At 37.2% G+C, this 19980-nt stretch overlaps 1 protein-coding gene across 1 annotated transcript in view; it reads right to left on the reverse strand.

The window, feature by feature from the left end:
- The window catches only part of LOC122790044 (gamma-aminobutyric acid receptor subunit beta-4), a 1529477-nt gene that overhangs the window by 1054925 nt on the left and 454572 nt on the right, over window positions 1–19980 (reverse strand). Inside the window, exon 3 of the mRNA XM_044057608.1 lies at window positions 18703–18770. Coding sequence (XP_043913543.1) covers window positions 18703–18770 — 68 coding nt within the window. The remainder of the gene's footprint in view (window positions 1–18702; window positions 18771–19980) is intronic.

Genomic DNA, 19980 nt, shown 5'->3' on the forward strand with positions numbered 1-19980 from the left:
ATTGGATATATGGAGGGGAACATAAAATTTACCCCGGCAGGCCCACTATACTAATAGACAGAGGTAGCACCTAAATGCTTTATTCCATGTATGGGTCCCTCAAATTATCTATGGTATGAGCCCAGTTATTTTCATCGGGGTAATAAACATTACCAACCGTAGAATTGGTAAGACCAATCTCTTTCCCAGTGGGATAGGCTAATTTGAGCACCAAAAGGGAAACTGGCTATAATTAAAATGTCTCAAAATGGCAGCTAGATTAGCAATTACTTTTGAACCTATGAGTCTGTACTATTCCTAAAATCTGTTCAATCCATTCCAATAAAAACATGTAGTTTTAAGTTTTAAAGAGCAAATTACTGCAAAAACATAGCATAATCAATCAACAAATCAATTCATTAAATCTGACGCAGTAGTGCAGCATTTGCATTGTCGCCTCACAGCAAGAGGTTCTCTGGTTTGATTCTCGGCTGGGATGCATTCTGTGGGGAGTATGTATGTTCCCCTATGTTTGTGTTGGTTTCCTCCTGGTGCTCTGGTTTCCTCCCACGTTGTAAAGACATACATCTGGGGTGTTTCTCCCTGAGTCTCTGCTGAAAATTGGCTTTGTTCCAAGTCAGATTTTTCTGCGTAAACAAATGTTAAATAAATAAAATTCCTTCATTTATTTGATTTTACTTACTGGGAAAATCTGAGTGGCTGTGTGCACATATTTTCAGTGAGGGCTCAGGGAAAATGTTAGAAATAAGTTCCACATTACATAGAGGAATTTTCAGCATGGAAATTGTTGCATAGCAGCAATACACCAGAATTTAAAATATTGCAGAATTGTATAACTGACATGATATCATGCATACATTTGAAACACAATGCAAACCAAGTTTGTAGTTAGATAGCAGGAGGACATCAGAAATTTGAGAACAGTTGTACTTCACAGCTTAGAAGATATCTTAAAACATTGCCACCCTGTAATATTTTCATATCTTTAGTTAAATATTAGCAGCCCATCATTAAGAGATGCAGTTGTTTTATACAGCTCAGAGTGTGGAAGAATAACTGGTATTGATTAGTTTCAGTCGGATTGCTGCTTGCCAGTATAACATAAAAACTAGAGCAACAGTTGTATTTTCTGTCTACAAAGATGTCACAAAGTAGATCCTCAGCCTGATATAATTAAAGATCTACTGAAAAGCTACCCACAAACTCTTCAGTTGCCAAAACACTCTAAAATAAACCAAAACTGACTGAACATAAACATAAAAATTATAGATCTGACTGATAAACTTCTAGAATTGAGATTAGAATTCAATAGAGCCTTTCTCATCTACATAAGCAAACAGTTTCCACCCAGGAATTACTCATTTCACAGACAGTAGAGTTGTTTTTCAGATGATAAAGCTGATGCAGCACATTTGTAAGACCGATAACTCTAACACAGCAGCATTCCAGACTAGTGCCAACACTCTTAAGTTGGCTCAGACCCAAAATCACATATCTTTTAAAAAACTGGCAAGACTCTTTCGAAATGATGAGAGAAAAGTTGCATAAAAGCAGTAGGTGCAGCCAGCAACAAGGATAGATGTGTTAGGGCAACATCTGAACTCAACACTGGAAACAGACAGATATGTTTCTGTATGTTGAGTTTCATCCAAACCGTACAAAAATCTGCATCAACTTCAACAGAGCAATTAGATTGGACTCAGCAGTTAATACAGGCTTAATATGAATTAATTAGCCAAGCAAAATCAATGAAAAAGCAAGCCGACTGGAAAAACAAACAGTGCAGAGAATATTATCGCCTTCTTTAACATCTGCACATGCTCACTCCCTTTGCTTTTCAAATGACAAAGAAGGCTCTTGACAAGAACTGAAGTTACTGATGAATTTAATACTAATCGCGCCATTCCTATCAACACATATTCTTTTAGAAAGTCTTGATTTTCTCCCACTTTTCTGACCTCTAAATGCTTCATGAGTTACTGGTTTTGCTTTTTCATTTCTTTTCCTGTATTATAACAGCCTCCATCTTTTAACAAAGCAGGGTATGCACATTCCTATAGTACGTTTAAAGAGATATTTATATTTAAAATATGTAACGAAATGAAATAATTGTCATGTTAGTTGAGAATATATTTTAGTTCTATATACTTGGAAAATCACTATCTTGGTGAAAAAGACATCTGTGAAACACGTTGCTTTGTTTCATTCCAAATAGCATCAAAAGGGCCATTTTGGAAACAGAGAAATCATTTTTATGCACTGGCTTGATCTGAATTGTGGAATGATTAAAAAATTGCCTCAAATAACATGTTGCACTGAAGCAAGGTGAAACTCTACATATACACGAAGGGCAGGCTTAGTAAAGTACTTTTCTCCTTAGTTTTGCAAAGAAGATTTATATTGCTGATGCAAAATTTATGCGACAGAGTGCAACATGACCAAAATTAATGTAGAGCAAAGTACTGAATGACAGTTTTGGTGTTGTCAGGTTTTTAACATTTTTTAGACTTAGGGGTAACAGTTCTGGGAATTTTGAAAGAAGTGATGGGAGTTCTTGTTGTAGTTAAAAAGGTGGCAGACATCAATTGACTAGTAATGTAAGAAGGACATAATTATCTTAAGCAGGAAAAAACACACATACATACATGCACACACAAACACTATATATATTTATATACAGTATGTATGTGCATATATATATATATATATATATATCTATATATATACTATGTATGTGTATATATACATATATATATATATATATGGCATGCACATGAGCAGGCAAATACACACATGCAAAATGTATGCACGCATGCATGCATGTATGCCACATGCACAATTATAGACAATTTATGGGATCAACATTTTACCTTTACTTAGGATGTGATAGAAAACAACTGACCCAAGCAAAACTCCAGGGGACACATGGAGGCTATGTTTACTATATAAACACACGCACACACACACACACACACACACACGATAACCCAGACAGGTAATTAAACAGAAGATCACTAGGTTGTTGTCTGTTTCACAAGCATGGTGGCAAAAAAATTCTTTATCGTTTTTAAACAAAGTGAGCATTCAGCCATGGGACTTGTGCAACAAACCAGAAAAAGGGAATCAACAATAACAACAAACAGGTAAACTGGTCATAATAAGATTGCACAGATATACGCACATTGTTGTCTGTGACTGCTATGGATTTAAGGAGCACGTGTTACTTAATCACACCAGTGACTCCTTTTTTATAATTGTAAATATTGTCAGAGTCAGTCTCAGATTCACTTTGTGTCCTCTTTCACTGTGATAACAGCAGAAGCAGCTATGGGTTACACTAGAAATGGAATGTTGATGAGCAGTCCTGGAGGGGATAGAGTGTAGTGGCATTAAATGAAGATTTCTTCAGATTTTCAATTTTACAGTCCCTCTCATGGCTATGTCAGACAACAGTTGTGGATTTGGGTTGTGTGGAACTACAGTTGTAAGTTTTTTTTGAAGCAATTGCTTTTCCATGGTTTTCTCATTCTGAGTGAGTACTTTGTCTCTTTTGTATCTCATAGCCTATAAGTGGGACATGGCAGCTGCATGGAATTAAAGCATCGGTTTCATTTGCAACTATGGGATGTTGATTTCCTGTCACTCTTTTGTGGTGGCATGGTAATATGGCAACTGGAGGAGTAATTGAAAGTGTTGATTTCTTGGTCTTATCAGGAATTTTACTTTATTGGCCAGGATGGTTAAAGCTGATGGCTTCATGATGGAAATGGTACATGGAAGTTTGGTGTAGAATGGCTAAAATCTAAAATCCCTGTGTTCATATGAGGCCATACCATTACGCATGAAGATTGTCTTCACCGATGATGATGTTTATCCTCTCATCAGTGATGATGTTTGGCCACATGGCTGTCTGCTATATATGTGGGGGTCAAAGGTTATAAGCAATTTGTGCATTCTACCTATTGTTTACCCATACAAGGATTTATGCCTTTGCATTCCTACATAAACATTGGAAAAAGGGTTTCAACCAGAAGTGAAGATACTGAACAAAATGGAAGACAGTTTTGTGATATGCCACAGAAGTAAAAGGGTGGTAACCAATTCTTGCCATGTAGACCAATGTTGCAGTTGAGGCACTGAAAAGAAAATTTTAAAGAGTGGAAGAAAGCTCCTGTCAAGAGTACAACATTTTCATGTACAGGAGAAAAAAAAAGGTTCTGGGTAGCTAAGAAGTTTTGAAAATTGTTTGGGAATGGCTTCACAGAGCCATTGCTACCCAACAATATTAGCACAGACTTTGGAATCAGAACTTGGATAATGTAATTTTAGATGACAACCAAATATCAGGGTGGAAGTACATTATCAGGGTGATTTGAATCATATTTCCTTTATGTCCAATAGCTATAAATGAATACCAAGATAGTTGTTCCTGACTATTTTCATATTAAGTATCTCATACCTATTTTATAAATTATTTAGTAAAGTCACTTCTGTATTTCAGAGTTTTGCTAGAACTGTAAATTATCCATTGCATGTAATGCCTCATCATAAACAGTTTCCCTACATGTGTTGGAAGACTAGTTGATTCATTTGCAATTGCAGAAACAGGAGTGGTTGAAGTTTTACTTTATAGTAGGTATGAGACATTGTGGGAGTGTTGTTTGTGTGTGACCTCTGTGCTTTTAAAGGGGAGATTTTCCTTTCCTCACTGTTATGAGACTATAGAATTGTTAGACACAAATTAAGAGGTATGGGGACACCTGCTCCCCATATGAAAAGTGCAGGAGAATGCATATTTTGATCTTTTTGACTCAGTTGTAGGCTATAGTATTTTTAAACACCTTTATTAAATTATCACTTGTGACATAAGCAAATTTACATTCATATAAAAGTAATCAGAGTATATTAACATAACAAACATTATACTTTACATATATTGCTATATGTCATATAACCTAAGTAATATTATATAAATTATTAAATTCCTGCCTTTTTTAAACAAGAAACATCTTTATTAAACTATCACTTAATACACAGACAATCATACATTTATATAAATGAAAACAAACCACAGCGACACAATCCTACAATATTCATGCAAGTGATTACACATCCATATTTCATCCAGTTAATATCATACCCCTAGCAGTGTTAAATGAGTGCAATTATTTGTGTGAAATGGCTATGTTGTTATGTATTATTATTTTAAAGCAAGATCATTCTGCAAAGTTTCAGCTGTAGATCAAATAACTTTGAGGACACAATGCAGCCTTAGTATACAGGTTGAAGGGGTTTATTCCCCAAGTTGAAAAAGTGTTTTGTGTGGAGCTGGGTCTGGTTGTGTGCGCACTCATCCATGTTCTTGTGCCATGTGCATTCATGTGCGCATGTGTGTGTGTGTATGGGGATGTGTGTGTGTGTGTGTGTGTGTGGGTGTCTCTCTCATCTTCTTAATATCTTCGATAGGTTTCTCAGTCTGTGCTTGCAGACAAGATAACTGAATGTTTGTAGGCAAGATAGTCTATAAAAATGGAGAATATACAGATGTTTGTTGTGAGGAACAGTACAGAGAGGGCTAATGTTCTGATATTATTACTTGTCATGTCAGATTGGACAGTTTTACAATAATCTGTTGTGACAAGCACTTGAATAAATTCATTTTTTTCTTTAGTATGAAGAAATACACTTTTAGAAATGCATTTTCTTTTAAATGGATAGAATCATTCCATTCAAACCTCAGGCAAAAGAGCTTGCAGTCAAATATGTAGCCAAGTATAAACATAAACTCCACTGTGCACACTTTAATAAAATACTTAGTTTGTTCATTAAACAAACATTTAAAATGTTCTGGCATATTTACCATGGTTGCATTTTATTAACATTATTTTTTGACATCAGGTCAGATGCATCACTTTTTTTTTGCTTAAACAAGTCAGCTTCTTTTTGTCATTATTTGAAATCTGTGCTGTCCAGAAACATTTATTATCTGAGGTAGGGATTAGGATACTCTTAGGTGTTGGGGACCTACATTCTAGAAGTTGGCATGTAGCTTCAAAAATCTTATGTGTACCCCTGCTTATGAAGAAAACTGCTCAGCTTCTAAAAGAATTGGTGTGCAGGGAAAGGAGATGAGCAAATGCTTATCATGGGCAGTATAAATAAGTGAAGGTGGTTTGGTGAGTGGTACTGCAGGGTTTCCCCATCTGATATTCTAAGCAGAAATTACATTAGTATGTATCTCTTTCACAAAACCTATCAATAAAGTGTGGAGGAGTGTTTTATGGAAGTTTTCCATCTCTGAGGTGCAGGAAAGACAGCAAGGGAAAGACAGACAGAGAGAGAGAGCGAGAGAGACAGAGACAAGTCAGCAGATATTGCCAGTGGGGACAGTAAACGTCAATGCTAGGTTGAACAGTGCTGGAACCTCTGTGGACATGTTGGAGGCCAACAAGGACTGGAATGATGAAGAAGGGTAGGAATGACAGACTGCCTACCGGATCAGGATCCATCTGACAGTCAATGACCTTAATTACAGACAAGTAAGTGATTTAATTGTGTATTTGGATCTTACTAGTTTGCATGTTATGATGCACAAAGTAATGGGTAAATGTTTATACTTGAAGAAATACTAAGGGGATGGCTCTTTCAAGTGCTGTGACTCAGCTGGGGAGTAAAAACATTAGAGAGAAACCTTAATAGCTGAGAGAATTTGTAACTTCAATGTATATTTTTTATCTGAGATTGTAGACCGAATTTCACAGATTTAGATATTCTTCTTGCACAGTTCTCAATAAAACAGGACTCAACATAGATGAAAGGAGAATTTAATTGTCTGGATTATGATCCATACTTTAGGACCTTAAAAACTGAAAAGAAACCTCTTGGATGAGATGTAAGGTTATTGAATAATGCCATACACAAAGTGCAGTGAGCAAGTTATATGTGACCAAGGTGTTATGTGGTACATAAAGTGCAGTGAGCAAATTTAATGTGAGCAGGGTATTATGTAGTACACAAAGTGCAGTGGCTGAGTTTAATGTGACCATGGTGTTATGTGGTACACAAAGTATAGTGAGCAAGTTAAACATGACAGGGTGTTATGTGGTACACACAAAGTGCAGTGAGCAAGTTAAATGTGATCAGGGTATTATGTGGTACACAAAGTGCAGTGAGCAAGTTAAATGTGACCAGGGTATTATGTGGTACACAAAGTGCAGTGACTGAGTTTAATGTGACCATGGTGTTATGTGGTACACAAAGTATAGTGAGCAAGTTAAACATGACAGGGTGTTATGTTGTACACAAAGTGCAGTGAGCAAGTTAAACATGACCAGGGTGTTATGTGGTACACACAAAGTGCAGTGAGCAAGTTAAATGTGATCAGGGTGTTATGTGGTACACAAAGTGCAGTGACTGAGTTTAATGTGACCATGGTGTTATGTGGTACACAAAGTGTAGTGAGCAAGTTAAACATGACCAGGGTGTTACGTGGTACACAAGTGTGGTGAGCAACTTAAACATGACCAGGGTGGGTATCATGTGGTACACAAAGTTCAGTGAACGAGTTAAATGTGACCAGGGTGTTATGTGGTACACAAAGTACAGTGAATGAGTTAAATGTCACCAGAGTGTTATGTGGTAGGATAAGGACACATTTTTGTTAATATGGCATCTTTTGTATTCAGTGCAAAAAGGGTTCCTGGACAAACTGTGGACTGCCATTACAACTTCAAGTAAAAGGACAAAAAATTTGCATGGATTGATGTTACGAAAACAACAATAAGTTTGCTCTGAATGTATAGTACAACAGTTTGTTGGCCTTGTATGCAAAAATCAGAAATACTTAAATTTACCCTTTTTCAGCTGTGATGAGGTCATAAATTATATTTTGCACATTTCTTTTACAACATGCTAGCATTCCAGATAATTTGATGAACTCTTATCTCCTGTAATTTGCAAGCTGCACACATTGATAAGAGATGGAGTAAAAATTATTTATAGGTTTGTTTCTCAAAGTAACATCTTAGCCCACTATGATACCATTATTTATAGGGGAGAATTCCTTAAAAAAGGTGGAGATGAACTATGTATATAATATCCTGTCTGTTGCTAAAGTTAGCTTTGTGGACATATGAATTACTGCACTCATACTTTTGTGTAGAGAAATAATGCTGAAAAAAGAGGTGACTCAGAAAAGGAACCCATCCCATCCTGCAGATACTGAAACTGTGCATTGTGCTTTACTCTTTCACATAATTAACAGATTTTAAGGAAAGGCTATGATTGCCATAAAGAACATCTGGTGTAATGTTTAACATGAATACTTAACAATGACAAATGTAACAATAAAAGTGGTTCCATTTTAAACAGTTAGGCCAGTACCTATAAATGTAGCCTTGCATCACTGGAATAGCCATAATAATGAAACATTTTTTAACAAACTTTTATCATTATGTGTCTGTAATTTGCACAGTGCTAAATTCCATACCCTCTATTCCAGATACAGATAACGATGGCTTTGAGGATTTATTCACTTATCCAGTGTCTGCAGTGGGCATAATGTGTACTACATAACATGTATATCACAAGTACAATGTTACAAATTAAGACAGACCAATCCTATGTATTCCAAGCATCCCAACAAACTCATTTAAAAATATTACTGCATTATAGGAAACCATAAACAAAGTGGATGTGTATATGATCCCACTAAGGTTCATTTCAGTTAATTCAACACAATTTTTTTGTAATTCATGGTTAGAAGTATATTTTCTTTCTTAATTTATTATATAACTCTATAGACATAATTGTCGATGTAAATATTTTACAGTATATACCTGTCATGTAATTTTGTTGTTTCATGAGAAATGTAACTGTTTTACTAAGAACTGTTTGAAATTCACATGTTCATATAAATGTACTATGGCGGTGCTTTTCATCCCAGGCCTCTGCTGAAAATGGGCTCTGCCCAGTCATACATTCCCATTCAACAAAGACAAATAAATAAATACATAAATACATAAATAAATAAATAATTATTTTTGTAGCAGTGCTGTAAACATGATGTGAGAATGTCTTTTTGCCTTTATTTTTACAAGTTGTTTAAACTTTCCCAATAGTTGTATTACTATGTTATCAGTATATTTAAATAAGGTGGATTTGAAGTTTTCTACTGTATTTGGGGATCTTAAAAAAAAAAAATTGGCTTTGGAAATTATTCTCAGAAAGTGATTTCGATGAAAGTGCATTCAATTAAATTTAATGAATTGATCTTTTGTTGTTAAACTACCTTTGTGTGTGTGTGTGTGTGTGTGTGTGTGTGTGTGTGTGTGTGTGTGTCTGTATGTGCATGTGTTTGCTGTATATTATAAACACATGCCAATATTTTGGTCTTAAAAATTTGTTAAAACAACCACTTGTCTTTTCCATATTTATACTTTTTATGTAGTATGACTATGACAATTTGTAAAAGTTAACATAGTTTGGTGGTAGGTTAATGTTCACATTCTAAATAATAAGTCATCACAAGAGACTTTCCATCTATGTAACAGCATCAAATCACAGACATGCTCTGTCTTCTCCCTCTATGATTATGCTGACACAGTTATGTGTAGTATTTCATCATGTACACCATGTAGCACACTAACTGCTCCTTCATAGGATCATAGGTCAACACTAGGGTGTTGATCGAGAAGACCATTAACTGCCTAGCCACAATACCCCAAACTATAGGTACCCACAGGCCTGACTAATTTATATTTAGTATTCATGATTGCCCATCCATTTTTTTATGTTGAAAGAGGTTAAGGGAGCTACATTGCCTTACAGCTAAAGGAAGTTTATTCCAGAAAAGAGGGACTAATATATATGTGTGTGTGTGTGTGTGTGTGTGTGTGTGTGTGTGTGTGTGTGTGTGTGTATATCTATATATCTATCTATATCTATATATATATCTATATATATATATATATATATATAGTCTATATTATATAGCCAAAAACTTAAAATCTCGAGCGCTTACATGAGCGAATATGCAGGTACTCGAAATCACTATTGTAGGGGGCTAACCCCCCCCCACCCCCGCTAAATACATATGCCAACTCTGAGATTGCACTACAGTGAGGAAAGGGCAAATATCCTGATCTCCACTGTACTGTGATCCAAAAAAATTAATAACGAATATCTGCATTTTAGCTCATGTGAGCACTTAAGATTTAACATTTTTGGTGATATAAAGTAGACTATATATATATATATATATATATATATATATATATATATATATATATATATATATATATATATACATATATATATATATGGGTCCCAGTCAGATTATCAATGATTCAGATTTAGAATGTTGAACTTTATATGGCTGAAGCCATATGATTGACTTTATGAAACATCAAACTGTTTGTTTTGAGTTGTGTCCTGACAGAGTGCTCTTCAAACTATCTGGAGATATACAGAGCTGAGTATATTTTTCTGGCACTTCAGAGTTGTGTACTGGTAATTGTTGTTTGACTAACTTTATATCATTGCTGGCTGACTTCAGAGTTGTGCACTGTTATGTTTGCTTCACTGTATAGTTTTTCAGATCTCTGCTGAAGGTGTTGGTTTTCTCATACCCACCCTCCCTATTCCTGTGTTGTTCTTTAAATTTGGAGGCTTTTGCAGTTGCCCGCCCACACTGTAGATTTGATCTGGGACACTCCCCCCAGTCTCTTTACCTCATTCTACCTAATAGACTCCTTCTGCACTTGTTTTTAGTCATTTTTAATTTAACTGCATTTTTTAAACTGTTTGGTCTAACATTGCTACATACTCAAGTATGTTAGCTTGCACTGCATTTGAATTGTTTTTATTGCTGTTTTAGCTACTTTTCTGTATATATATATATATATATATATATATATATATATATATATATATATATATATATATATATATACTTTCCTGTAACTATTGTAGTTCAGATTCAGATTTGCTGTATCCAGGACTGTATGTAAGCTTCTGAGCCCCCCCAAGCTTTCTGTGTTGGAGGGAAGCCTTCAAGCTTTTCAGTGGGAGTGGTAAGCACTAGGTAACCTATCTGCCACATAAGGAGTGGTTCTGGCCCAGAAATTGTAGTTACTGGCCATTTGGGCAGTTTTTCCATCTCTCTCAACTTTCTGACTTAAAAGCCCGCATTTGCACTTGTTTCCCCCCTTTCCTGTAACTAGTTTAGTCCAGATACAGATTCTTAGTTTTAGCTCTTGAATTTGCTTATTCGTGATCAGCACTTGTTCAGAACTTGTAAGCACTAAATAACCTACTAATTACTACAGCACTCAACCTTCCTCATTACCTAGAGGAAAACAGTTTTGGTACTTACTTTCCTCACTTGCTTAGAGAAAAACAGCTCTTGTACTCACTTTCCTCACTTATCTAGAGGAAAATAGTTTTTTATTCAGGCATGTCCAAGTGTCAGCTCCCAGTGTTCTCTCCTGTCTATCTGATGAATCTGGGCATCTTGGAGCAATGTAGAAATTGACTCATCTACACAGACAACCCTCTCCTCCTACCCACCCAACACTACAACCTGTGAGAGATGCACCTATCTAGCCAAACTGGAGGTAAAGCTCTCTCCAATCAAGACTGAACTTGACAGTCAAGAGGAGAAGGTAAACACTTGCACCACACCACACACATCACATAGTTTCACTAAATCTACACCACCAAAATCCACACATAGAAACACAAAAACATTTGCGTAGGCTCTCAATAATAATCTGCTCAAGCAACAGAGACCTCCAAAGCAGAAATGCAAGCAACCTCCACCCCCCCAACACAACCCAAATGACACATAGCCCGCAGACTCAGTGTGCCACTCAACCACAGCCAATAAGGCAAAACAACGTACCCAACACACTAGTCATAGGTGACTCTATAGTCAGGCACACTGATGTTCCACTCACCAGGCTAAACAAGGAGAAGGTTACTGTCAGCTGCCTGTCGGGTGCCAGGATCCGCCACATAACCCATGCACTCAGGTCACTCCACAACAAGTACAAATATGACTCTGTCTTTGTCCATGTTGGTGGAAATGACCTGAGACATACCTCCCTGGACTACATGAAAAGAGACATGGAAGAGCTCTCCGATCTTGTAGCCCAGGCAGGTATGACCCTAGCCCTGAGTAGCATTCTGCCATCACCCAGAATGATGCCAAAGTACAAGGACAAAATGATTGACTTCAACAATTGGCTAAGCTTCTGGTGCCATTCTAAAGGGATCCAGTATACGTCTGCCTGGGATGACATGGTCAACAGACCACAATGCTTTGCCAGAGATGGCCTGCACCTGTCACCCCTGGGATTCCGGATACTGGCTAAGGTTCTTGCCGCTCCTATAGTGCCTTTTGTAGGCAAGGTTCAAATGACAAATTTACCACTGTAACAGGAACAGGCAAGCAAAAACTAAGGGTGATGCTACTCAAAGCTAGAAGTCGAAATCTCAAAATGCACTCACTCGAGGCACTCCTTAAAATGGAGAACATCGATATCTGTGCAGTGACTGAGACCTGGTTCAAGGCTCCAGAGAGCACCCCTGCACTACCAGGCTATAACTCATACCACACTTTTCGGCCATGTAACCTGGACCGGAACACCAAAGGCAGAGGTGTGTCCATATTCATTAAGGATATCCACACCTCCAGGCTAGTTGCTCAGTGTAATGCAGCCGAGGTTATCCAAGTGCAACTAACTCTGGGCAAAACTGCAATTCAAATTGTAGCTTTCTACAGATCACCCACCATGCCCCAGGATTCCCACTCCTCTTTTCTTGATGTACTGGAAATTATTAGGGTTCAACCAAACACCCTAATAATGGGTGATTTCAACTACCCCACCATTAACTGGGAAAGCTACTCATGTACCAACTCCTTTGTTCAACACTTTCTGGAATTCATAAACTCCAATGCCCTGGATCAACTTATCCACACCCCCACCAGGGGCAACAATATCCTAGATCTAGTCATTACCACATAAGTGACCGGTGTTCCACACCTGAAGTCAATGCCTCATTGGTCCGATCCGACCATAAGCTAATTACCCTAGATATCCACATTCTGCCCCCACCCCCCATTAAGGAAACCATGGTAAAACATTTCTCCAAAGCCAAATTCATGCTTCTTAAGACAGAAGTGGTGAACTTCATGACACCCATGCAGATGGACAATACAGTTATGACTACTGAATCCTACACAATTGCACTTTATAAGCACTTACATGAGTGCATGGATCATGCTATCCCAAACAGAACCAAGACGCTATCCTCCAAAAAAAGGAAGACAATCTGGTGGTCCCCTGCCATAAACAAACTGCACAACAGAAGGAAGAAATTGTTGCAAAGGAGAGTAAAATCCCATGAGTGGAGGAGCTCCCTGGTCAGCCTCAGTTAGAAGCTGCAATCCCTGATAAAATCCTCCAAAGCTAGTTACGAAAACAAAACTGCCACTGATTCTAAAGACAACCACAAAGCATTCTATAGCTATGTCAAGAATCTCAATGGCAACACTCAGATCTGCTCTGAGTTACAGCACAATGTCACTAAATATACAGACCCAACTGATATTGCCAACATCCTGGCAGATAGGTTCAGTGCTAATCTTATACCCCCCTTTCACCCCCTAAAGAGCCCATCTCTATATCGGAAGAATGCAAAGTTCCTGTAATCACGGCTGCACAGCTAAAAACCACACTTTCCAAAGCCAAGAACACAGCATTCATGGGACCAGACAACATCCCAGGCTGCGTTCTACATGAACTGCAGAACGAAATGGCACCCCACCTAAGTACCATGTTCAATCATAGCCTCACCTCAGGCTTTGTGCCTGCTGAATGGCACACAGTGACGGTTATCCCACTCCACAAGGGGGGAACCACTACGGACCCTGGGAACTACCGCCCCATTAGCCTGACAAGCCTGGTCTTCTAGGCCATGGAACATATCATCATGGAACTTATAAACAAAGACATTGGTAATCTCCAAACTCTGGACCCCACCCAGTTCAGGTTGGAAAAAGGCAGATCATGTCTCCTAAACCTGACAGACTTCTTTGAAGCAGTCACCAAAGCCGTAGACAAGGGTAAGGTGGTTCACACAGCCTATCTAGATCTTGCCAAGGCTTTCGACACCATCCTCCACTCTGGAATTATAGATAAACTCACTAACTAGGTATAAATCCTTATATCATAAGATGGGTTGTCAACTGGCTCACTGACAAAACCCACACTGTGAAAGTAGCAGACTCCAAATCCGACTTCAGACCACTGACAAGTGGAGTACCACAGGGTTCAGTCATGGGTCCTCTCCTGTTTGGTATCTACTTCTTTGAAGTACAGGCTAATGTAGAAGGTCTTTGGCTAATGAAGTTCGCAGATGGCTGCAAACTAGGAGCCATAACCGAAACTCCTAACGATGTGGACATCCTACAAAAGGGCCTCACTGAGACAGATGCCTGGTGTCAAAGCCATGGCCTCAAGCTCAATGCCAAAAAGTGCATTGTCATCCCCTTTGGTAAAAACTCTGTACCCATGAACTACAACATAGGTGGTAGTATACTTAACACTGAAAGTGTGATAAGAGACCTTGGGACACAGGTGGACAGTAGTCTCTCCTTTGATAATCACATCGCCACAGTAGTCTGGAAATCCTTCTACGTGGCACACCTCATCACCAAAAGGTTTCTTATCCAGAAAAAAAGAGGTCATTGTTCCCCTCTCCTCATCACTCATTAGATCCATTATAGAGTAACCCCCCTTTTGGTATGTACCTCGCAAGACATCTACAACAACTGGAAAGGCCACAGAAATACCTCACAAAGAGGATTACAGGCCTCAAACAGGTGCCCTACGCAGACCATCTAAAAAAACTCCAGCTTTACTCCATCGCATATCACGTACTCAGAGGTGATCTCTGCCTAACATACAAAGCTATGTCAAACCCAGAGCTGTTGGACATGCTCCACTTAAAGAAATCCCAATCCCTCTGAGCTACATGCTCTAGGGACCTAAACCTTGTCACCACAATAAACAGAACATGCCGGAGGGATAGATTCCTGTCCCAGAGACTACCCATACTCTGGAATAAACTACCTACCTATATCAAACAAAGCTCCTCATTAGCACTCTTCAAGAAAAATCTTGATGATTGGATGGGAAATAGGAAATTAACCCCGGGGATCACCTCTGTGGCTCTGCTTGACAGTGGCACAGGAAAATAATTTTCTTGGGTGGCAAAAGCCAGGGTACCTTTTTGGCTGGGCTTGTATAGGCCCCAGGGCCGATAGCCTAGTACCTACCTATGAACCTATGGTACAGAAGGGATCAAGGAAATTCTCCTTTTATCTACTATAGTGCAATCTCAGAGTTGGTATAAATAATTTGCAGGGTGTATGAGGGTGCAGGGAGGCTTCACCCTTGCAAAAACATAGTTTTTTGATATTTCTGTGTTTTTTGATGTTTTAGGATATCAATCACATGGTATCAACAACATGCAGTTTAACATTCTGTAATGTGAATACAGCAATGCAGTAGATATATATAAATATATATATATATATATATATATATATATATATATATATATATATATGTCAAAGTTCTAATGTGGTGATCCTTCTGGGCCCTGAAGTCTAGACGCAGGTTACCTATCAAGAGTCTGTATGGTATAGAAAAGACAGAGCACATTAGGATGGTCTGGATAGCATAAGGAACACATGACCTTGATTATCTTAGTGAGGAAACACTGCAGTCTCTCACGTTGGGTCATATGCTTAGACAGGTGCATATCAAAGGGGTCAATTATAATCTGTTACAGACTGGATGAGGGAGGAGTATAAGGAATGGTAACTTTCTCCGATCTGGAAGAAATACCTCTGGTAATTATTCTGGCAAGGTAAAAGGATTTTCTAACAGTAGTTGATACATGGTAATCAAAGGATAGATCTCTGTCAGTGAAACTGCCAATGTCTTTAATGGCTGATTCAGCTATTAAAGGGTTATTTCCTATGAGGTAGATTCATGGGTGGCCAGTTTTGCCAAAAGGCACAGCGGAACATTTATTGGCATTTAGTTTTGGTCTGTGGTCCAGTCACCACTTATGCTAGTATGCTAATCCTAGTCCTATGCTAGTCCTTCCTGAGGAATTTGGAAATGAAATGCAGAGGTAATAACTGCTCTACGTTTGTAGTCATCTGCAAACCTGGACAGCCATAGGCTGTTGATGTCCACCTTGTCATTAAAGAAATAAAGACCAAAGAGAAGTTGTCCTAGAACTGATGTCTATAGGACACTGCTGGTAGCTACTCTATTCTAAGAGTGCATGTCAGAAACACTAATAGATTGTGCTCTGGTAGCCATTTTGCTATCCAACAGGTAATGTATGTGTTTACATTTTGATTAACTTGCTGATAATGCCAGAAAGTGGGATAATATCAGATGCCATGGCCAGGTCCAGGTAGACTGTGTGACCCACTAATTCATCATTTGAAGAAGTCCACCAAGTGCAGGAAGCTGGATCTGCCTTTCTCAAACCCAGATTAGCTTGGCCCAAGGGCTTGTGACTAGGTCCTTGTTAATAAGTTCCACAATGATGCATTCCATCACTTTTTGGATAAGTCTAGCAAGGCTTATAGGTGTGTAGTCTCCTCAGTGTTGAGTTGGATGACTTCCTCAGCTCTCCATTCTTCTGACATAAATCCAGTGGAGAGGCAGAGGTTGAACAGGCTTAATAGCACATTTATCAGACAGTGTTTAATGCTGACAATAAGACATCCTGTCACATTATCAGGACACATTGTTTGTGACCTTTAGACAGCATTCAGGACTTGCTCAGAGGTAATCAGAGGGGTGGGGAGGTGTGCTAATAAGCTGGGGAAAGTTATGGGTTGTAAAGTTAGACCTGGATTTGTCTGCTATTATGTTGGCTATGTCCTCAGGGGGATGAATACATTTTGTTGTTGTTTTGTATTACCATAGCTAGGTATTACATTTAAGGGTTCTAACACAGCTGAAGAAAGCTTTGTGTTGCTCTAACTATAACTCAAATTAGTCTTGGACTGTATTAATATGTTTTATGAAACAACTGACTAATATTGGCAAAAATCTAACTCCAAAGAGATTATCTATATTATAATATGTTTATCTCTATATATACTGGTACATGAAAAAATTAAAAGTGTTTTTCTTTATTCATGAATGCCGCATTCAGATGGCAAACTATGATCTGAAGAAGTTATTGTACAACAGTGATGAAAAGCGCTTTATATTAAATCTATCTTATATTTTTGAGCTTGTGTTTAGGTTGTCTTGTTTTAGTATCGGTTCCTGTTTTTCATCAGTTTGTTTTTTGTGTTTCTGTAGATGGCAAACTATGCCAAGCTATGACTGTGTGACTTGTAGTTATTTGCACTCTATAGCACTAATGAATTATAAAATGCATTTAGAAGATAAGTTGCTCCTCTGTGTTGTCTTTTGAGTACTGCTCTATTGGACTGGTATATTATCTTTGCCATTTTGGCATAAGCCAACTGCAGTTCAAAACATATTCACCCATAAATGACCCACAGACAATGAAAAAAAAATAAGGTTCATAAATTAGCCTTGATGTGGATATTCACCTACTGTGTTTCTACTAGTTATGCTTTTTTATCAAATATTTATTTCTATAAAACAGTTTTATAAAGCAGTTATGTCCACTATAAAAAAAATTAAAGCTATGGGTATCTTCATATATCAGTAGCTAATGACACTTCAAAGTTTGCTTCTCATCTGAATCGTCCATATTTGTATATCTACCACATGTACCTACCCATTGTCACAGACTATAGAGAATGCCTTTTAAATGTTCATTTCACTGCTATTAACTGAGCCCACTGACAACCACGAGATCATTAATAAACAAGGGAAATTGTACATTTATTATACTAATTTTACCTCAGTAATATCAGCTTTAGAGGCTGGGATATGATGTACCTTTTCACTAATACATATTTTGCCAAATGTCTTTATTATAGCCTCTTTTTACTAATAAGAAAAATACATCAGTTGATCTTTACTGTTCATATCTATGACCAAAACAAACATGTCTGCTTACCATCTCTGCATTGCAATAAAAATGAACATTTACACTTCTCGATCATTGATCAGAATTAAAACATCACCTTTACAAAACAGGTCCATAATCATTTACAGAACATTCCAGTTATGTAAACTTATCACAAGCTTGCCTAGGCAATTACATACCTATCAGTCTGATCTTGTTAACAGTAAATATTTAACATACCAAATAATCAAAATTAAATGGATAGAAATGTATATATATATATATATATATATATATATATGTATATATATATATATATATATATATATATATATATATATATATATATATATATATATACACACACACACACACAAACATATCTATATATCTATCTACCAGTATAAACAAAAGGACAAGATAACTTTCAAAATAACTTTTTCACATAGGTAACCAAAGCACAATTTTATATTCACTGCATCCATTCAGTTTTAGTATTAACGTAATACACCTTTTACATTGTTAAGAGCAATCCTTTGAAACTCACTGCAGAAACCAAAGTCTAATGGCCTGCTGAAATTATTGATAATGGTTATTAGCCATTATGTGACTTACCATGTTTACTTCAGATATCTGGTCAATGCTGGCAATATTTATGCTCATTCCGACTGTGACCGGAGGACCTGAAGAAAAAATACAAAAAAGTAACAGGGGAATTGATTAAAATGTACATGGTTAAGTGACAGATTAACTGTGGCCCTGTACTAACATACATTCAAAATTTACAATCATTAGGAAACATAACTTCCTTCTGTTGAGTCATGCAATTCAAAATAAATTGCAGTACTATGCTACAAACATGGTGTGGAACATCTGAGCATGATCAATAAACTAAATGGAAAAACATAAGCATCTCGGCTTGGGTAATTCATTGTAACACATTTTAGGGATAGTGGATACCTAAGTTTAAGTGAAAATGGCTGTTTCAAGGCAAAGAAACCAAACTTGCATGAAAGTCAAATATCTATTATGTTTCCATTCCCAATGAACTAGTTTAATTTGGAATATTATTTAAAGAAGGATACTACCTTCCATATACACAATAAAAAGATAGATAAACAAATAAATAAATTAGTTAAACAGTCTTATGTACTGGACTTTTGGAAAATTTTGTCTGAGTATGGATCCAAAATGGTGTGGAGAAGCAACGTTTCTTTTGAACAGACATTAATTCTTCTGTTGTCATTATGAAGCTGCAGGCTGATATTCAGTTGTTCTCATATTTTAATGTTTTGACTGCGCCTTTAACATTTATCTGAATGAAGACAAAGCACAGTCCAGGACAGCTGCCCACAGAGTCACCATAAGTCAACATCAACTCAATTTCACTTAATACCAATGAGAATGTTTCATTACGATTTGAGTTGCCTCTGTGTAAGCACAATAACAAGAAACTCCTCTTCCTCAGGAAGAATGTCACAAAACATATCATTTTTAGAGCCTCTTATGTATTAATAATGGAATATAATTCAATGTAGCTTAAATAAACTGCCATACTAATATGGCATAATCTGTTATATTATCAAACTGGTATTAAAGAAAACACATTTGTTTGTTTATTTGTTTCTTAGTTATCATGTAAGTAGACATATCCAAACTGACAATTTTTATCCACAAGCCCTGCAAAAGACATGTTGAGGAAAAGATTAGTTAGACTATGTTTAAGTTAGAATCAAGATGTGCACAAGAGATATATTTAGACATAATTCTTATTTAAGAAAAACACAAAAGGCCAGGCACCAGAAACCTCTGCAGCTGTAAAAAATGAAGAACAGGATACACACAAAGCTGCTGAGAGTAGGCTCCAGAATCCACAATGAAACGAATCTATGC

This window comes from Protopterus annectens, chromosome 15.part0 (genome assembly GCF_019279795.1).
Source record: "Protopterus annectens isolate FY-2018-M chromosome 15.part0, PAN1.0, whole genome shotgun sequence".
Lineage (NCBI taxonomy): Eukaryota > Metazoa > Chordata > Ceratodontiformes > Protopteridae > Protopterus > Protopterus annectens.